This window comes from Apus apus, chromosome 16, assembly GCF_020740795.1.
Source record: "Apus apus isolate bApuApu2 chromosome 16, bApuApu2.pri.cur, whole genome shotgun sequence".
Taxonomy (NCBI): Eukaryota; Metazoa; Chordata; class Aves; order Apodiformes; family Apodidae; genus Apus; species Apus apus.
The window spans coordinates 7502092-7518013 of record NC_067297.1 but is presented as its reverse complement, the minus strand read 5'-3'; the positions used below and the strand labels follow the sequence as shown (position 1 = coordinate 7518013).

Sequence of the window (15922 nt, the reverse complement as noted above, 5' to 3'; positions counted from 1 at the left end):
ATCTAGAATTCTTGTTCCCTTATATTTCTTAGTGAAGTGGCCATTCTCTTAAGGTGAATATACTGTTCTTTCAAATGCATCCCCAATTTAGTCCCAAATGGGTGGACATCCAGCATTTTTCACATATAGTATGTAAAGGAAGGCAGCATGTACCTCTTACTGCAGCATCTCAGCTCTAGCTGATGCTGGCAGAGCTTTTCAAATCCTTCTCTGAGCAACCTAGAATTACACAGCTAGACACAGTACTGTCCTTATTCAACAGCACTTTTATGCTTGTGCACACAAAACCAAGGATGTCTATTCTCTCTTTTTTTAGAGACCTCCTGGACAAAAACAGACATTCAAACAGATCCTCACCGGCATCGGCTCCAGTGACACATCAGATAAGCAATCTCATCCGCAGCAACAGCCAAACCTCCAGTGATCCCATCAGGCAGGTCAGCCTTGGTGAAAGGGAGAGATCCAAAGAACCCGAGCGAGAGCACCCTGACCGGCTGAGAGAGCCACCCATAGCAGAACACAAGATCAAAGAGAGCCGTTCCCCAGTGAAGGAAACTCCAAGCCATGATAAGAGACCCTCTGAGGACAACACAAAGCCAGTAATCCAGTCTGTATCCCCATACAGCAAACCTGCACTAAGTGAGAGCTTGAAGCTTACCAACCTAATGGGCAAGGACATGGAGAGAAAGACAGAGCTTCCTGGCGACCTCCAGAAGATTAAGAATGACATCAAAGTCAAAGAGGAGAGGAAGGAAGACAGTGATGTGCTGGTGGTAGGGTCTGAGCCTTCACAGCACTCTCGATCAGTGGAGCATCCCCCACCACCCACTTTGCATGGATTATCATTGCCTCACTCGATGGCTGCCTCTATGCCCATTTCCATGGGCAGTGTGCACCAGATGAACAACATGAATGTTCTCGACCGCAGCAGAATGATGACCCCACTCATAGGCATGAATCCTTTGTCAGGAAGAGAGAGGCTGCCACACCCAGGATTTTCTTGGGACCCAATGAGGGACCCATTGCGAGATGCCTACCGGAGTTTAGACCTGCACCGTCGAATGGACTTCCAGCTCCGGACGGATCCCATCCATAGGTTCCCTACCACCTCTGGATTTTACGACCACGAGCGTTCCTATAGAGACAGGGAGCCACACGACTATAACCACGAAAACCTTCTCGAAGCCCGCCGAGAGCAGGAGCGGTTGCGGCAAGTGGAGGAACGAGAGCGCTTGCACTTACGGGAAGAACTTGAGCGTGCCAGAATGCACCACTTGCACTCGTCCCCCATCGAAAGTCACCTGGCACACGTGCCATCCTTCATGCCTCATTTAAGCGGGATGCATTACCCCAGACTGAGTCCATCCACCGCCATGCACAACGGGATTCTCAACAGGAACCCACCAACCGCAGCGCTGAGCGCCCCACCGCCCCTCGTCCCAGCGAGCAGCACCAGACCTGCCTCCCCACGCAGGACTACTCCACTCACAAACTCAGAGTCCAGGGACTATTCCCCCTCTAGGAACCCCAAAGAAGTAGAGGCACGATAGTCCCCAACATTGAATTTTAAACTCACCTGTATATATAAAACAAACAAACAAACAAAAAAACAACAAAAACAAACAGAAAAAGAAACAAAAAACAAACCTTTTACAAAATGCACTGCTGTAAACTTTTTTTTTTTTAATGTAAGATTTGTAGAAGTTAAGCACATTTCCATAAATAATGGGGTCGGGGATGCAGACTTTCCAACAAGAAGGTTGCTGAGAATGGGAATTTAATATATAGGTATTGATTTTTTGTTTTGTTTTTTGTTTCTGTGCTAAAAAAAAAAAAAAAAGAGTTAAAAATATCAAGTTTGTACATTTTTTCCCAAATGTGAGAAACATTTTTAATGGATTTGTATTTTTTTTAATTTTGTGCTCTTTATTCACTTAAAAAAAGAAGAAATTTTGCTTTTGTTTTTAGTTAAATTTGCATTTTAAAGGCCTCAGATCCTTAAGAAAAAAATACCCAGGGTTTCTTAAAAGTATTATTTATGGATATACTGTAGTTTTACAGTCCACTGTGAGGTTCCCTTCTGAGGCCAACTGATCACTTACCTTGGTACTTTGGAACCGAAGTTACAGATATATATTAAAATATTAATAATAATAATAATGTACAAAACTGTTTGTTTTTTGCCTTATTATATTATGCAGAAATTTAAGAGGAATTTTTTTTGACTTCTTGTTTTAAACAAAAAAGAAAAAAAAAACAAAAAAAGCAAAGAAAACAAACTGTAAATATTCTGTTAATATAAATGTACACCAATATTAAATTCTTAACATAGGTAGACTTTATAAAAATGGTTTCTAGAACCACTCTGATTATTTGTTAACATGGTTACAACTCATACTCTTGTCACAGTCAGAAAATCACACTCAGAAAGCTAAGTACGGCATATATACTTCAACTATGCAAGAACTTGGAGGCAGGTCTTAGTGGATGTTGGGGGGAGGAAGGTTTAAAAAACAAAACAAAACAAAAACAACCCAAAAACAACCAACTCACAGCAATGGAGACAGAACGGAGATGGCATGTGAACGGGAAGAAGGATGCTTGTGTTTAACAAAAAAAAAAAAATAAATAAATAAAGAGAGACTGAATTTTTTTGTACAAACACAAGGGACAGTTCGTCATAGAGAGACACGCTCCTGGAAGGGAATTTCGGTTTCCTACTTTTCAAGCTGGCAAAAGCAGATGGAACTGGCACAGTACCACGCGGCAGACCCTTTCCTTAGTTTTTTTTTTTCCTTTTTTTTTTCTCTTTTTTTGTGTTGTGGGCAGGATCGCTGGCAAGCAAGGACAATTTTCCGTGGACCCCTTGTGCTAATTGTGCAGTGTTCTTATTGGAATCTGTATACAAGACAAAGTAGAATTTTAGGAGTGCAAAAAAAAAAAAGTCTAATGGTTGATTAAAAAAAAAAAAAAAGAAATTCTGATATATTATCTATAGTACATGAAGACCATAAGCAAATGTTTGTTTCAGTGTGGTTCTGCCTTGAACTGCTTTTTGGCATGATTTATTTTTTATTTCCAATTTTACTTTTCATCCATATGTAAATTTTGCCATGTTTTACTTGCTGTACCATCCCCCCTCCCTTATTTTATTTTTCAGTGTCCATGTTTTATATATCCTGGGCTTTTTCTCTCTAGTTAAATCAGCCATCCGCTACTATTTTCTTGGCTCTGTAACTCTTGTTTCCCCCCCCCCCCCTCCCCATCCTCCCCCCTGCACCCCCTGTAATTTTAAACATTCAGTTTCCTTGTAGATCAATGAAGATAAATACAACATTGATTTTGGATGAAAAAGGTAGTTGAGTGTTTGTGTGTCCCAGCCAGTGCTGTTGACTCGGAGGCTAATGGTTTATTGACGGTGCTTCAGGAGGAGGCAGCTGCAGCTGGAAAGGGTTGGTGCAGGGACAGGGGTTTAATTCTGGTTCGTGAATCTTTCCGGGCAGAAGGAACGTGGCCCATAAAATGCACCATGAGGCAATAGCTCTGGTGATCAGGACCCGGGGAGGAGAGCAGAGCTCCCAGCAGGGCTGGGTGGCAGCTCCCATGATCCTGGTGCTGGGGCTCCTCCAGCTCCTGCACCCCCTGTGCTGATACCACAGGCTTTTGCTGGGGGGAGAGGAGGGTGGAGACGGCATCACAGCCTCTGTGCAGCAGCTCATCCGAAGGGATCGTGCTGCTGGCATCGCCATGGGAAGGTTATCGCCTCCAGCACTGTTCTCCACGTGCATTTTCATTTGCTTCCCAGCTTTTTCCATAGGCTGAGAGCAGACACCTCCAGGGGATGGAAAAGCACTCCAAGCCCCCTCACCCTCAGTAACTGATTTAACAGTGGGCGACTGTGCTTTAACAGCATGTTACAGCTTCTGTTTTTAAGTCTGTGTGTGACTACATTACCAAGCATTAAAAAAAATGAAATAAAATAGCAGGGTTCTTAATCTGATGAAAGGAGGCTTAAAACAAAATAGGCATTAAAAATCAGCACCTGCTCTCCCAGCTGAAATGGGAGGAACATGTAACACATGGTGGAAGTGAAAAGTGTGTTGGACTTGACATAAAGATGTTCATAATGCTGGCTCAGGGGGATTGTAATTCTGTCCCAGAGCCATTGTCCAACATGGCGTCTTGCTTGACACCACCCCTAAACCAGACCTGCATAAATGAACCTCCCAAACCTCTGATAGAAACAGCCCCTAGCTGCATCTTCCTGATGCAGAGAAATGCAAGCAAGGGGGTTTTAGTGTACACCTGAAAAAAAAATACAATACCAGACTGTACCCTCTGGAAGCATTGGGTCTGTGTACGATATACAAAGTAAGCATTAAATCAATGCCATGCTTCCCTGGCAATTCCTAAAGGATGGCTTATTGCAGCCACACTGGTGCCAGAAGAACTCATCGGGACTGATGCTGTGGCAGTCTGAATATTAAAAGAAAATCAGCAGTTTGCCATTGACTGCGTTAGGCATCGCGCTCAGCGCTGGGGGGATGACCCATCCACAATGCTGCACCACAGTGGGATTCCTGCGGAATTACATGCTGCCGAGTACCAGCCTTCTCACAAAATGGTTCATCATGATTAATGGTATTATTACCTAAACAGAGAAACTAATTAATTCAGCCTTATTCCTTTAAGCCACCCCAGCTGAGCCTTCTGCTAAAAGAGAACTCGTACAGAAAGACTTGCTGGGTTTTATGTATTTCTACCACTGTTGAGCTTTCATTTTGTGCAGTTTTTACCATCTCTGTTCTCCTTCTAGCCGTCTCCCTAGACACTCAGTCACTGACAAAGCTGGAATTTAGCAGACAAATGATGGTGGGAGGAAGAAGATGGCATGTGTAAGGTTCATTGCTTGCCATGGGCAGCCTATTTTTTAAAAAGATCCTCAGGAAAGCATAAGGAGGGAGACCAGCTCTTGCAGTCGCATTACCTTTTGTCCAAAATGTGATGCCAGGCACCACCATGGCCCAGATCTGGTGAGCACCCACTTCAGTTAATGATGGCCAGTCTTGGATTGGTCAGTAAAATAGACAAATAACCAGAAGATCATGGAGTGACGGAAAAAAAATGTAATTAATCTATAAAGCTGTAATGAATCCTCAGATTACTTGTCAAAAATATTTGTTTTTTTGACAAAAAGATTTAGTACTTCCCTAAAAAGCAAGTTTTACTGCCTAGAATAAGCATATGGGAATTGTCCATTCCAGCCTTTATAGATACCATAAAAAATTAGTTATTGGTGACCCCAAGTTAGATGAACAAAGGGTAAATGCAGAGGAACGGAAGGACTCAGCAGCAGCCTGAACTGCACTGTCAGATCTGCAATGCCAACACCACACAGGTCCAGAGGAGGGAAAGCACAAGAACCCAACTAGACAGAATTGCAGTATCCTCAGCTTAGGCAAGAGTGACACACCAGCTCTGCTCCAGGCAGGCTGGCAGAATGAAAGAAGAAAATCAGTGGAATGCAGACAGGGCTCAAGCAGAGGACCCCTTGGTGGTGGGGAAAATGGTTTGTGTTTTCTTTGGCTCATACCAAGCTAAAAAAACTCTTTCCTTTACCTCCTAAAGGAAATTCCTTTTTGCCAAAGTCTTAGGAAAATAGTTGTGTTGCAGTTTTGGGGGAGATGCTGGGAATGGTCTTCTGAGAGGCCAAAACGGTATTGCTCAGCTCTGAGACCTGGGTTCCCCACACCAGGAGCTGCTGAGGCTTTCCCTGCACCCCTTAACAGAGCTTCCCCAAAGCTCTTGGTGACCCTTTGGATAAGCAGTTTCCATTGAGAAGAGTCTAACCAAGGAAATAAAGAGAAAAGGGGCTTTGGCAAACACATCTACCACTTTTACTCAAACCCTAGGGAGATGATAGCCCAGGGATTAGCTTGGGAATACGGTGCTTTGGGGAGAGTGCAGCGGGGTCGGGGACTCAACTTCAACAGGGTGTCACAGCAGCAGCATCCAGGGGAGACCCTCAGGTCCACCCACGACAGTGTCCCCCTGCTGAGGCCACAGTTCTTTCACAACAGCGAGATCATGATTTTGTCAGGAAAATGCCTTTCCCAGTAGCTCACTGTATTATGTGAAACTGAATAAAAAGGGAGCAGGGGCGGGCTGCCATGGGCTGAAATTACAGGCTACCATTTCTGAACATAATGGGGGAAAAGAAAGAATCAAATGGTGTTTTGAAGTTTAACTTGAAAAATATTTTTTCAAGGCCTGTGAGAGATGTTGTGTGTGAAGGAAAAGGGTCGATTCCCCTGGCCTCAGCCCCTGCTGCTGGGCACAGCTGGAGCCTTCCCTGCCGCGGCTGGGACCTCCTTGCAGGTGTCAGCACGGCAATTTCTTTGTCTTCTCACAAAAACCTTCTGCTCCATTAAGCTTCCCTAATTGCTGCATTTATCATCAGCCATTTTCTGCTTGTTCTCTTCCTCATTCAGTGAGGATATGTCAAAATAGAGACGTGCCTGGCCATCCTCCTGGCGCTGGAGCTGCGGGGCCGGCACCGGCTGCTCAATTGCCCGTTCAGCAGAGGGTCGGTCCCTCATTATCAGCTCGATGGTGACTTGTGTGTCACACAGATCACAGCAGCCGGGCCGCACAGGCCGGGTGTCAGGCCCTTTGCACTGAGCCTTGATAAATATCTGAAAGGAATAAAATAGAGGGCCTATTTTTTTGACTCAAAACCCAACCAGCTTCATCCTCCTCCTCCAACTCCCAGGAGGAATTCAGGCAGGGAACTGCAGCTGCCCACAGTGGAGTGAAGGCCTTCATCACCCTCCCCAAAAGCAGTCTGAGGCACAGAGGGTGCATGAGATACCCAAAGGAGCCCAGCTCACACCAGCATCAGCCCATTACTGATCCCACACACTGCTGATCCTGGCCAGGGGCAGGAGAAACCAAGCAAAACCTCAGCTGCAGCTCAGCGGGGAAGGCAGGTTGCTGCTGCTGTTCTGTGGAAGAGCTGTCACAATAAAAGAAGTCATAATTTGCTCCTCTGCAGCCTTTGCATACCATTTTCTTGAAACACTTTTGTGTTTTCAGGAAAACCCTCCTCTCCAGCACCTCCAGCTGATGGGGAGCCAGTGCCCAGGGATGCTCCCGGCCACACTGGCATCAGCAGGATCACAAACTGAAAACCAGAGAACTCTGCAAATCTGAATGCAAAGTACTGGCCAGTAAGAAACAGCAGCAGAGAACTAGTTTGTGGAAGGTTTTAGATTTCATTATTCCAAATCTTTCTTTTTCATTTTTAGTGCTATAAAATAGGACTCCACAAAAAATTTTACTCCAAACACTCTGAGACCAGAGTGTTTTTTGAGAGAAAGGTAGCTTGTTCAAATAAGAAAGGCATGAATAATTTTAACTTGAGAGGGAATGAGCCCAGCTGAGCACCACGTTGGAGCCTTGTGCTGGGTGAGATCGAGCCTGTCGGGTCAGGATCTCTTCCCCTTTGGCTTAATGGTACCAGGAGAGTGGAGATGTTAAAAATTCCTTTTTTAAATTGTACACAAGGCAAAGATTCTCTTCTGTCTCACATCCCTCTATGGCTTGGAAAGTCCTTTCATCCAAGTCAACAGCTCTTAAACAGAAATGCAGGAACAACCATAACCTGTAAAAGCCTTCCTGAGGGCTTGCTAAATTGCTGTCACAGACACAGGGCCAGTGCAATGCTCTGTAGGGAGGATGAAAGGATTTAAAACTTTCTGCTTAATGGATTGTTGAATGAAAAAGCTGGGAGAAAACTGACCTAAAGCATTTCAGGTTCCCTTCTGGAATCCATATTATTATTTGCATGTAACCAATATGAACTGCAAGCTGAAACTTCCTGCCTGCTTTTAAGGATGCATTCAGCCACTTGTGTGTAGATTCCCACAAAAGCCATTAGGATGCAGGCAGCCATACCTTGTCTATCAGCCAACAAAGGACTCGCAGAAAGAGAGAACATAAGTGAGCAAATATCCTGCCACACCACATCTCAGTAACAAATAGCAATACACACCACCATCAAGGCCACTGTGAAGATCAGCTGCCCTCCCACCTGCCTGATAATGTGGATGGGTACTTGGTTACAGGCACTTAAGAGCCTCTACTCCTACTAGGTAACAAAGGAAAAGCAAGAAATTTCATGGGTTTTTTTTTTTCGAAACTTAAGCTCAGGATTTTTTGTTTGTTAGTTGACATCTAAGAATCTACAGCATTAAGAAAATACCTGGCAGGGGATCTTCATCTGGTTGCTGGTTTGCATAAGGTCTGTGTGGACAGGGGAGGTGATAGTACCACAAAATATACTGTTATGGCTTCTATTTAAAAAACACTCCTTAACTCTCAGCACACATGACTAGTAGCCCTGAAAAGGGAAAAGCCACGCAGTGCTGTCACGGGGCTGCACAGGATAACCATGTGTCTGCAGCTGGGAAAGCAGGTCTTGAAACCCATCCAGCTATTCAAGGAATTATTCAGCTGGTGGGGATGGCTCTGGAGGAGCCAAGGGCTCAGTATTTTCCACCATGTCCTATGGAGTTTCACTGATCAAGCTCTAGAATTTAAAGGTTAAGCCTCAAGCATGACCCAGCTACCTTCTAGACCGATAAAGGATCAATACTGCACCTCTGGCCAACAAATCAGGGCACTGGGCTGCCAGTGGCACATGCCCAGGGCACAGAAGCAATGGGAGGAACGAGCTCCCCTCCCACCTTGGCCTGCAAAAGCCACACTGGCCTGTTTGCACCATTACTGACATATCCTGTGGCAAAAACACCGCCCAGGTTTTCTGCACCCTGCCTCCAGTGTGTTCACTGGATGACTTCACGCAGCCAGACATGGCCAAAAATGTGCCTCTGTGAACTAATGAATTGGTTTAATTGTCTGCCAAACCTGAGAGCAGCCAAAAGTAACAAATTAAAGTTTACAATCCTGTGGTCTCATTTACAAGGGGATAATACAGCAACTGTTTATTTTGTGAGATGTTGGAGTGATTCGGGAGAAAATTACAGCCCCTATATAATATTAATAATAATCAGCATCATAAAAATACTTTTAATAGGAAACACGGATGGTTGCTCTGCTCCATTAACTTGCACTATTGTTGCAGCCCGTCTGGCTGCCGACTCAGCAGGGCAGGGGGTGTTGATTCCCCAGAGGCAGAACTGACTTCCCAGCCACAACAGCTCACAGCAACCTCACCCTGCGGCCCCAGAGCCCAGTACTTGCCGTGGCTGCCGCGTGGCAGCACCAGCGGGAGGATCTGCAGGGATGCTTTGCAAGCTCTGGAAAGAGCTCCAGGGGAGCCAGGAGGAGCTGGGGTTGTAATGGGGCTGCCCTGGGCTTCTGCACCCTGTTCCCTCCAACCACAGGCTCCAGAGCGGTAGGGGCTTGCAAGAGGGGCTTTGGGATGGGGAAGGGTTCTAAATACGGGAAAACTGCAGTAACTGACTCTTTTTTCTGCAAAACAGAGGAAGCCCATAGGAAGCTCAGCAGCTGGGCCCACGGCTGTGTCGCCAGAGGCAGCTGAACGGGAATGCGAGGGGGGGGGGGGGAAAGAAATAAATAAATCCGTACATCCCCATGAAATGAATCCCTCCCCATTCAGCCATTTCCCTTTATTTCTTCCTTTTAGAAGCAAGGTTATCGGGTCTAACATCACATCCAAACATTTCAGCACCAGCATTATACGAGATGCTCCAAGGTCAGCGCCTGCAGCTGTAAACTCATTAGTCTTGTCTTTTGTGAGAGAAGAAAGCCTCTTCATTCCTCTCTCGCCCCCTTCCCCCCTAATTAAAATTAAAGTATTTCCTGGCCAAAAGTCATTTCTGCATTCATTCATCTCAATTCTTTTCTGTTTGGATAAACCACCCTCTGGTACTCCGAGGGTGTTATGTATACAAACTATAAACTCTCAATGGTCCTGCAGTGTGTTATGACTGGCCTAAAGAGCTAAAGCAGGCTCTGGAAAAAAGTGGTTCTTGGCAATGCCGTGTATGGAGTTCAGGCTCATCAGTCATATGCAATTAGAGATTAAAAAGTGCTTGATGGACTATAGGGGAGACCAGCACAGAGGGAGATTAGGAATGTCGGAGAGAAAAGGCAAACAAAAGCTTTTATCTCCACGCAGCAGTTGCTACTACAAAAGCAGGGACCAGAGGACAGTCCTCGTTTTTCCCGAGGCATCCACAGCCTCCCCTGGCTCGAGGGCCCGGGTGTGCTGCTCACTGTGCCCCATCCTGACGACCACCCACGTCTGGAGCAGGGCGATGGGAATCCCTGGGGACCACCAAGGCCGGTGCTGGTGGCCAAGGAGGGCACAGAAGGCTGGGCTGGGCTCACCCCGCAGCCCCAGCTTTTGGGATTCCCTTGCCAGCTGCCCAGGGACACGGCCCTTGGCAAACCCCCCCAGCTGCTGGCATGGACCAATCTGCCCCAAACAGAAGCACCTGGGAGGCATTAGGGAGCCTGAAGGTTTATAGAGGAGGGGAGGGAAGAAGGGCACCTCGTTTTAGAGCGAAGGACTGTTTCCCAGTTGGGGTCCTCCTGCTTTGAAAGGGAGGAGACTGGTTGGCATGTAAATGCTTTTGAAAGCTTTGTGGCCATTTATTCCTCACATTTTGCTGTGTGTGTGGGCTGGCTACGTGCTGGAACAGACTGATGGGGCAAGGCAGCTCCCTGCTGACAGCAGTACTGCCCAGGACAGGCAGGAGCAGGATGCAAAAGGAGGTGAGATAAGCAGTTGGGACTGTCTTTTTCTTCTCCATTCATATCTTCTGTCTCTGCAGTCTCTCAGTTTTGAGCACATTCAAAACACTTGGGCTAATGTGGAGCACATAAATGCTTTTTTTTTTTTTTTTTTTTTTTCTTTTTGTCCAGTAGAGAAATGTTGGTGTTTACAATCTGGAGGTTAACTGAGGAGAGCTCAGCCATGATGTCCAGCTGATCTAACATTGAACACACCTCCAGGATAATGCATTTTTCCTTGCAGTGAAACACAGTTGTTTTGTTAACAAAATTCGTTTGAGCTAAGAAAATGTTTGACCCTTCCTGAATGGAAAGGCAAAGCATAAATGAGCTGGGTAGGGCAGTCTTGACCCCAAGGTGGAATGTAGACCAGTCACCAAGGATAAAGTGCCCTCTGTGCTATCTCAGTGCTTGTGTGCTCGAGGCCTTCCTGCTCATCAGCAGGACCCAAGCACTCTCGGGGGTTCAGTGCCCTTTGCTGGGTCACTGCCTCGATGGCAAATTAGGGGAAGGGCTCCGCCAGCTGAGCTGCCAGGGTGGCCTGCAGATTTGCATGAGAATTCAGCCTTTCTACTCGGCATCTGCAAACATCCTTGTGCTTTGTGCAGGAGGAAGGTGTGACAAGCTCTTCTGTGCACGGTGATCACTGTTTCCTACAGTATTAGGAAGCACAGGTGAGACTTAGCACTTTGTGACCTTTTGGGGAGGCTATATCATAGTATACCCCTGAAAAAACAGGAGGCTGCTCCCTTTCTCTCCATGGCACACTTGTCCTTCCATCCACTTGCTTTTTCTACCCACAGTTAGCAAGAGAGCCAGGGAGGCACTTGGCCTGCCCAGCCTGAAGGAAGGAGCTGACTCTTTATGTAGTTTCCTCATAGCAATCTCAATCAGCCATTAGAGGTTCATTTAAATGGGTTTTCTTGAGCATTAATAGGCTATGGTAGTGCATTCATAGCCAGCTTTCCTCAGGTTTTGCAGGAAATAGCATAAGTGGGTTTCTTCAAGTACATGTGATTGCTCATAGCTGCTGAAGTTGATTTGAATCACTTGCTACCAGGCTCACCAATTCAGCCTGATAAATCGTGCATTATTAAATGGGGGAAGGGAACAAAGCTGTGTTCTCCCAGAGAAGAAAATGCAGGATTTCTCATCAGTGAAGAATGATTCCTCTCATCAGCACAATCTGAGAAAGGCCATAATGAACCATTTGCACCTGAGAGCAAAAGCCTTCAGCTTTCTAGATTCCTGATCATTCCTTGTGCTCTGAGATTTTGCCCAGAGCCTGCCATGGGGACAGGTAAATCCATTGAGCAGTGCTATGTGTGCAGATAAAGGTGTGCTTGTACCAGTGCTCCCTGGCCACTCACTAGGCACCAGCCCTATCCTCTGTACAGCTGGTGGTGGCTCTGCTTTTCCATTCAGGAGCACTTTCTGACTGCAGGCTGTGCATGAAAGAGGGATTCAAACCCTTGCCGAGTGTTTGTACTTGCTAAAGTAAGAAACATATTTGGGAGGTTTTTCTCTTTGATGTGTTGAATAGAAAGCATCTGACAAGCAGAAAATAACTCTTTGGGAAGCTGGGCTTGCTTTTTGGGTGGCTTCAATTCAGACCCCCCAGCCCCTGTTCCCAGCTGCAACAGTGGGTATGCAAATAACCTGCTCTGTGCTTGGATGACACTGAAGTATAATTAGTGTTTTGAATACACTGCGTAAGTACAGGGCTTGCTGGATCCCAATGCTCCTCCAAGCCTGGCATCCTGTTGAAGTGTCCCAGCACGCTGGGGGCTGGATAATCGGGTACCACCCTGTGCTTCTACATAAGCCCCTCAGTGGTTAAGGCTGCTGTGTAACAGCCCAGCCCTGCCAGGGGCTGTGGGCTCCATCCCGGGGGCTGCAGGTGTCTCAGCTCAGCCTCCTGGCCTGATGGATGGACTCCTGTTAATGAGCTCTGAAGGGAACCCCACGGAGCCCTCCTTGCTGCAGGCACGAGCCTCCAAGGGAGGGAATTAAAAGGGGGCAAAAAGAGCAGTAGAGAAAAGGGATAGACTGCAGAAAGCTCCTTGGGGATGTGAGGGCTGCGCTTGATTAAAAGCAGTGTTTTATGAAAATGTTACTTGCTGTGCTGGGAGGATGACATTCAGTGCAGCAGGAGTGCACGGCAAACCTAACGTGGCCCCTGTGGAAAGGGCTGGTGTGTGTGCCTGTGAATGTGTCCTGCCCTCCTATCTTTCATCCCTTGACTTTAGTAGCTGGGTTCTTCCTCCTGGTTGCTGGGAGGCTGCACTTTCTCCCAAACATGTAGGCATCCTTCTTCTGTGGCAGCATGCAAGCCAAGATGCAGAAAGGGCCTTTGATCAGAAGATTCACAAGGGCAGAGAACTGCAACTGACTCTCTGGGACACATGGATGACTGCTATCAAAATCTGAATCCTCAATTCCTGTCCTGAACTCTCAGGATGTATTTGTTTTGGAAGCTGTCAGCTTGGCTACACCAGCACGGCTGGAATGAGCCTTTCAGAAGGTGATGCACAGATCTATTTCTAAGCAGTTTGCACTAGACTTTGTCTCGACGTGTTTGGTTTTTAATGCTTTCCCAGAACACTTGTAAATTTTTATTTCTGCTGAGAGCAGGAGAAACTAGCTGCTGTGCACAGAATAAAGTTGATTGTCTACAAAGTTTTAATGCTGTTTTCTTGCTCTATTATTTGACCATTCTGTGTTTGTGCGAAACACTGTTTTAAAGCTCACTTAGAGCTCCTGGGCTGTGCAAGGAAGAGAAGGGGAAAAAGCTATTTCTCTGCTCTGCCAAAACATACAAAAGTTTTATGTACCATGATGGAAAATTTAGGTGAAAAGGGCTGGATCTGAGACAAGAAACACTTCTTTAATTTTCTCTACTTTTTTTAACAGGATTTGCTGTTGCTTTGAAAGCCTCCTGCTATTTTACAGGCAATAAAAAAGAGAGACTGAAAACATTTATTTCCTGAGACTTGCTCATTTCTTGAGCTCCGTTAAACTGAGCATGCCTAGCAAAGGGGAGAGATGCATGATCCCACTGAACCCTTCCTCCAGCTGGGGAGGCCAAGATTTGCCTGGCTGGTCTTTGCAACTGGAAGCTTCATTCTGCTTTGCAGCCCCCCTCCTCTGCCCCATCCTACATGTCCCACGCAGCCCTGGGATCCCCGAAGATGGGACCTGCCTTCCTGAAGCCACACAAGTTCCTGGGTGCTGAGACAGCCATGCAGGTGAGCAAGCTGCCACCTCATTGTCAGTGTGGGTGACTACTATTGGCTCCCAGGTAAGCCAAAAGATTTTACACAGCCAGGTGCTGGCTGGCTGCAACCACATCCTGCTTGGCCAATAATGTCATCTAGAGCCTTCTCGTGGGCTGGCAGGGGTCACAGGAACATGCAGCAACAGATCCTCAGGTCTGGCCCACGTGCCCATCCAGGGGGGTGTGCGGGCTCCCTCCAGCAGTGCAGTCTGTGTCCAGAGGGATGGTGACCCCGTGCTTGGCTTCTCCCAGTGGGTTTTGACTGTTGGCAAATCCAAGTCATGGATGTGAAGGCCAAACCTGCAGCTGCACATTAGGATCCACAGACAGTTTCAGAAGCATGTGCCACAAATGAGAGGATGTGTGAAATGAAAAATATTTTCACATGATTCTCACACAGTTTAGCCTTCCTTTGACCTGCAGCTTTACTTTTACGTATGGTCCTTGCTTTTGGCTGAAAATTACAAAGCTAGAAAGAGCATCTGTTCCAAATAATGCTGGTCAGGCTTCTGGATAATGGCTCAGCAGCTTCCTGCCAGGAGCAGTTGCTGTGGCTTCTCCATTACTCTTAAGATGTATTAGATGTTTTGGGGAGGATTAGGGAGTATCGTGAGGAAGATAGGAAGTATCTTTTTAAAGACTAGGTACCAAGGCCCAAACGTCTTAATTAGGGTATGTTTAAAAACCACACAGTTAGGTGAAATTCAGTGTTTCTTTCATTGCTGAGTTTGTGATTTGAACTCTCCAGCAGCAACAGCTGGAGATTATGGAGTCTGCAAGCCCAGGGGTTGTATTGACAGGGTCTTGTGGACACAGATCCTGTGCTGGTCTGCATTGCTGCCAGATGGAAATGCACAGCAGGCTCCTCATGTTTCCTGGGATAGAGTAGGAAGATCTGGTTTTGTTCTGATTTACTTGCCTCCTGGATTCTCTGGTATCTTGGATGACTGTTGCTTGTGAACATGCCTGCATGTTTCTGAGCATTATTTCTCTCCTGCCCTTCAGTTCTGATTATTCCTTATTCTATCTCACAGTACTTTTCTATTATCTATTCAGGTGGTTAAACTGGAGGTTAAATTGAGTAAAAAAATTATTACATTGGAAAAAAAACCATGAAACTGCTAATTTTTTTTGGCTGAATTCCCTTGACTAAATTATGTGGGCTTTTTATTTGCTATAGCAGGTCCCCAGGCTCCTGACTAATGTTGCAAAATGTTAATGGCTCCTCTCACTTCCCTACTGTCCCCAACCAACCCCAAATAATGTCATGGTCTGTCCATCCTGCATGGGTTGTTTTTTTTTTTTTAAAGTCTCTGCTTCCCCACTGTAATAATATTAGTGCAGCTCCATTAGTACTGGCACATGTGGGCCCTGTGGTTATCCCTGGGCTGCCCAGATTTGTACCCTAAATTTCATAGTGTGCAGATCATCAAAGAAATGGTAAGATAGAAGATGGCCAGACTGCCATGCTTGTGGGGGAGAGGGTCACTAATTTATACCTATGTGTAGAGAGTTAATATTCTTACAATCCCGCTGCTAAGCCTGAAGGTAGGCAGCTGAGTCTTTCAAGGATAAAACTGAAATTGCCATGTTGGGCTACTGAACAGCACTGCAAGAAGTAGATTCCTGGGATGTTATGGAGATGTAAGCTGAAGTATGACAAGAGGCTTCATCTGAAGTTAAAGGTTACACCCTTCTCTGGTGTGTGTGGAGTATGGGAAAAAACAGAGCTGCCACAGCAGAGACTAATCCTGAGTTAGGGACAGACACAGGGTGGGAGAAATGCTGCAGAAGTCACTTGCCGAAAGCAAAATCCCCCATTAATTAACAGGAAGGTTTCCATGTGCTATAAATTCCAAGAGT

The 15922-nt window shown here is 46.1% G+C and overlaps 2 protein-coding genes across 17 annotated transcripts in view; one reads left to right on the top strand and one right to left on the bottom strand.

Moving 5' to 3' along the window:
• Positions 1-3354, top strand: part of FBRSL1 (fibrosin like 1) — a 519718-nt gene extending 516364 nt beyond the window's left edge. For all 16 annotated transcript variants that reach the window (XM_051633654.1, XM_051633652.1, XM_051633650.1 and 13 more), the window contains one exon: positions 317-3354. In XM_051633654.1, coding sequence (XP_051489614.1) covers positions 317-1550 — 1234 coding nt within the window. In that variant the 3' untranslated portion in view covers positions 1551-3354. The remainder of the gene's footprint in view (positions 1-316) is intronic.
• Positions 1-15922, bottom strand: part of DGCR8 (DGCR8 microprocessor complex subunit) — a 1090394-nt gene that overhangs the window by 760696 nt on the left and 313776 nt on the right. The gene's annotated exons all lie outside the window — the stretch shown is intronic.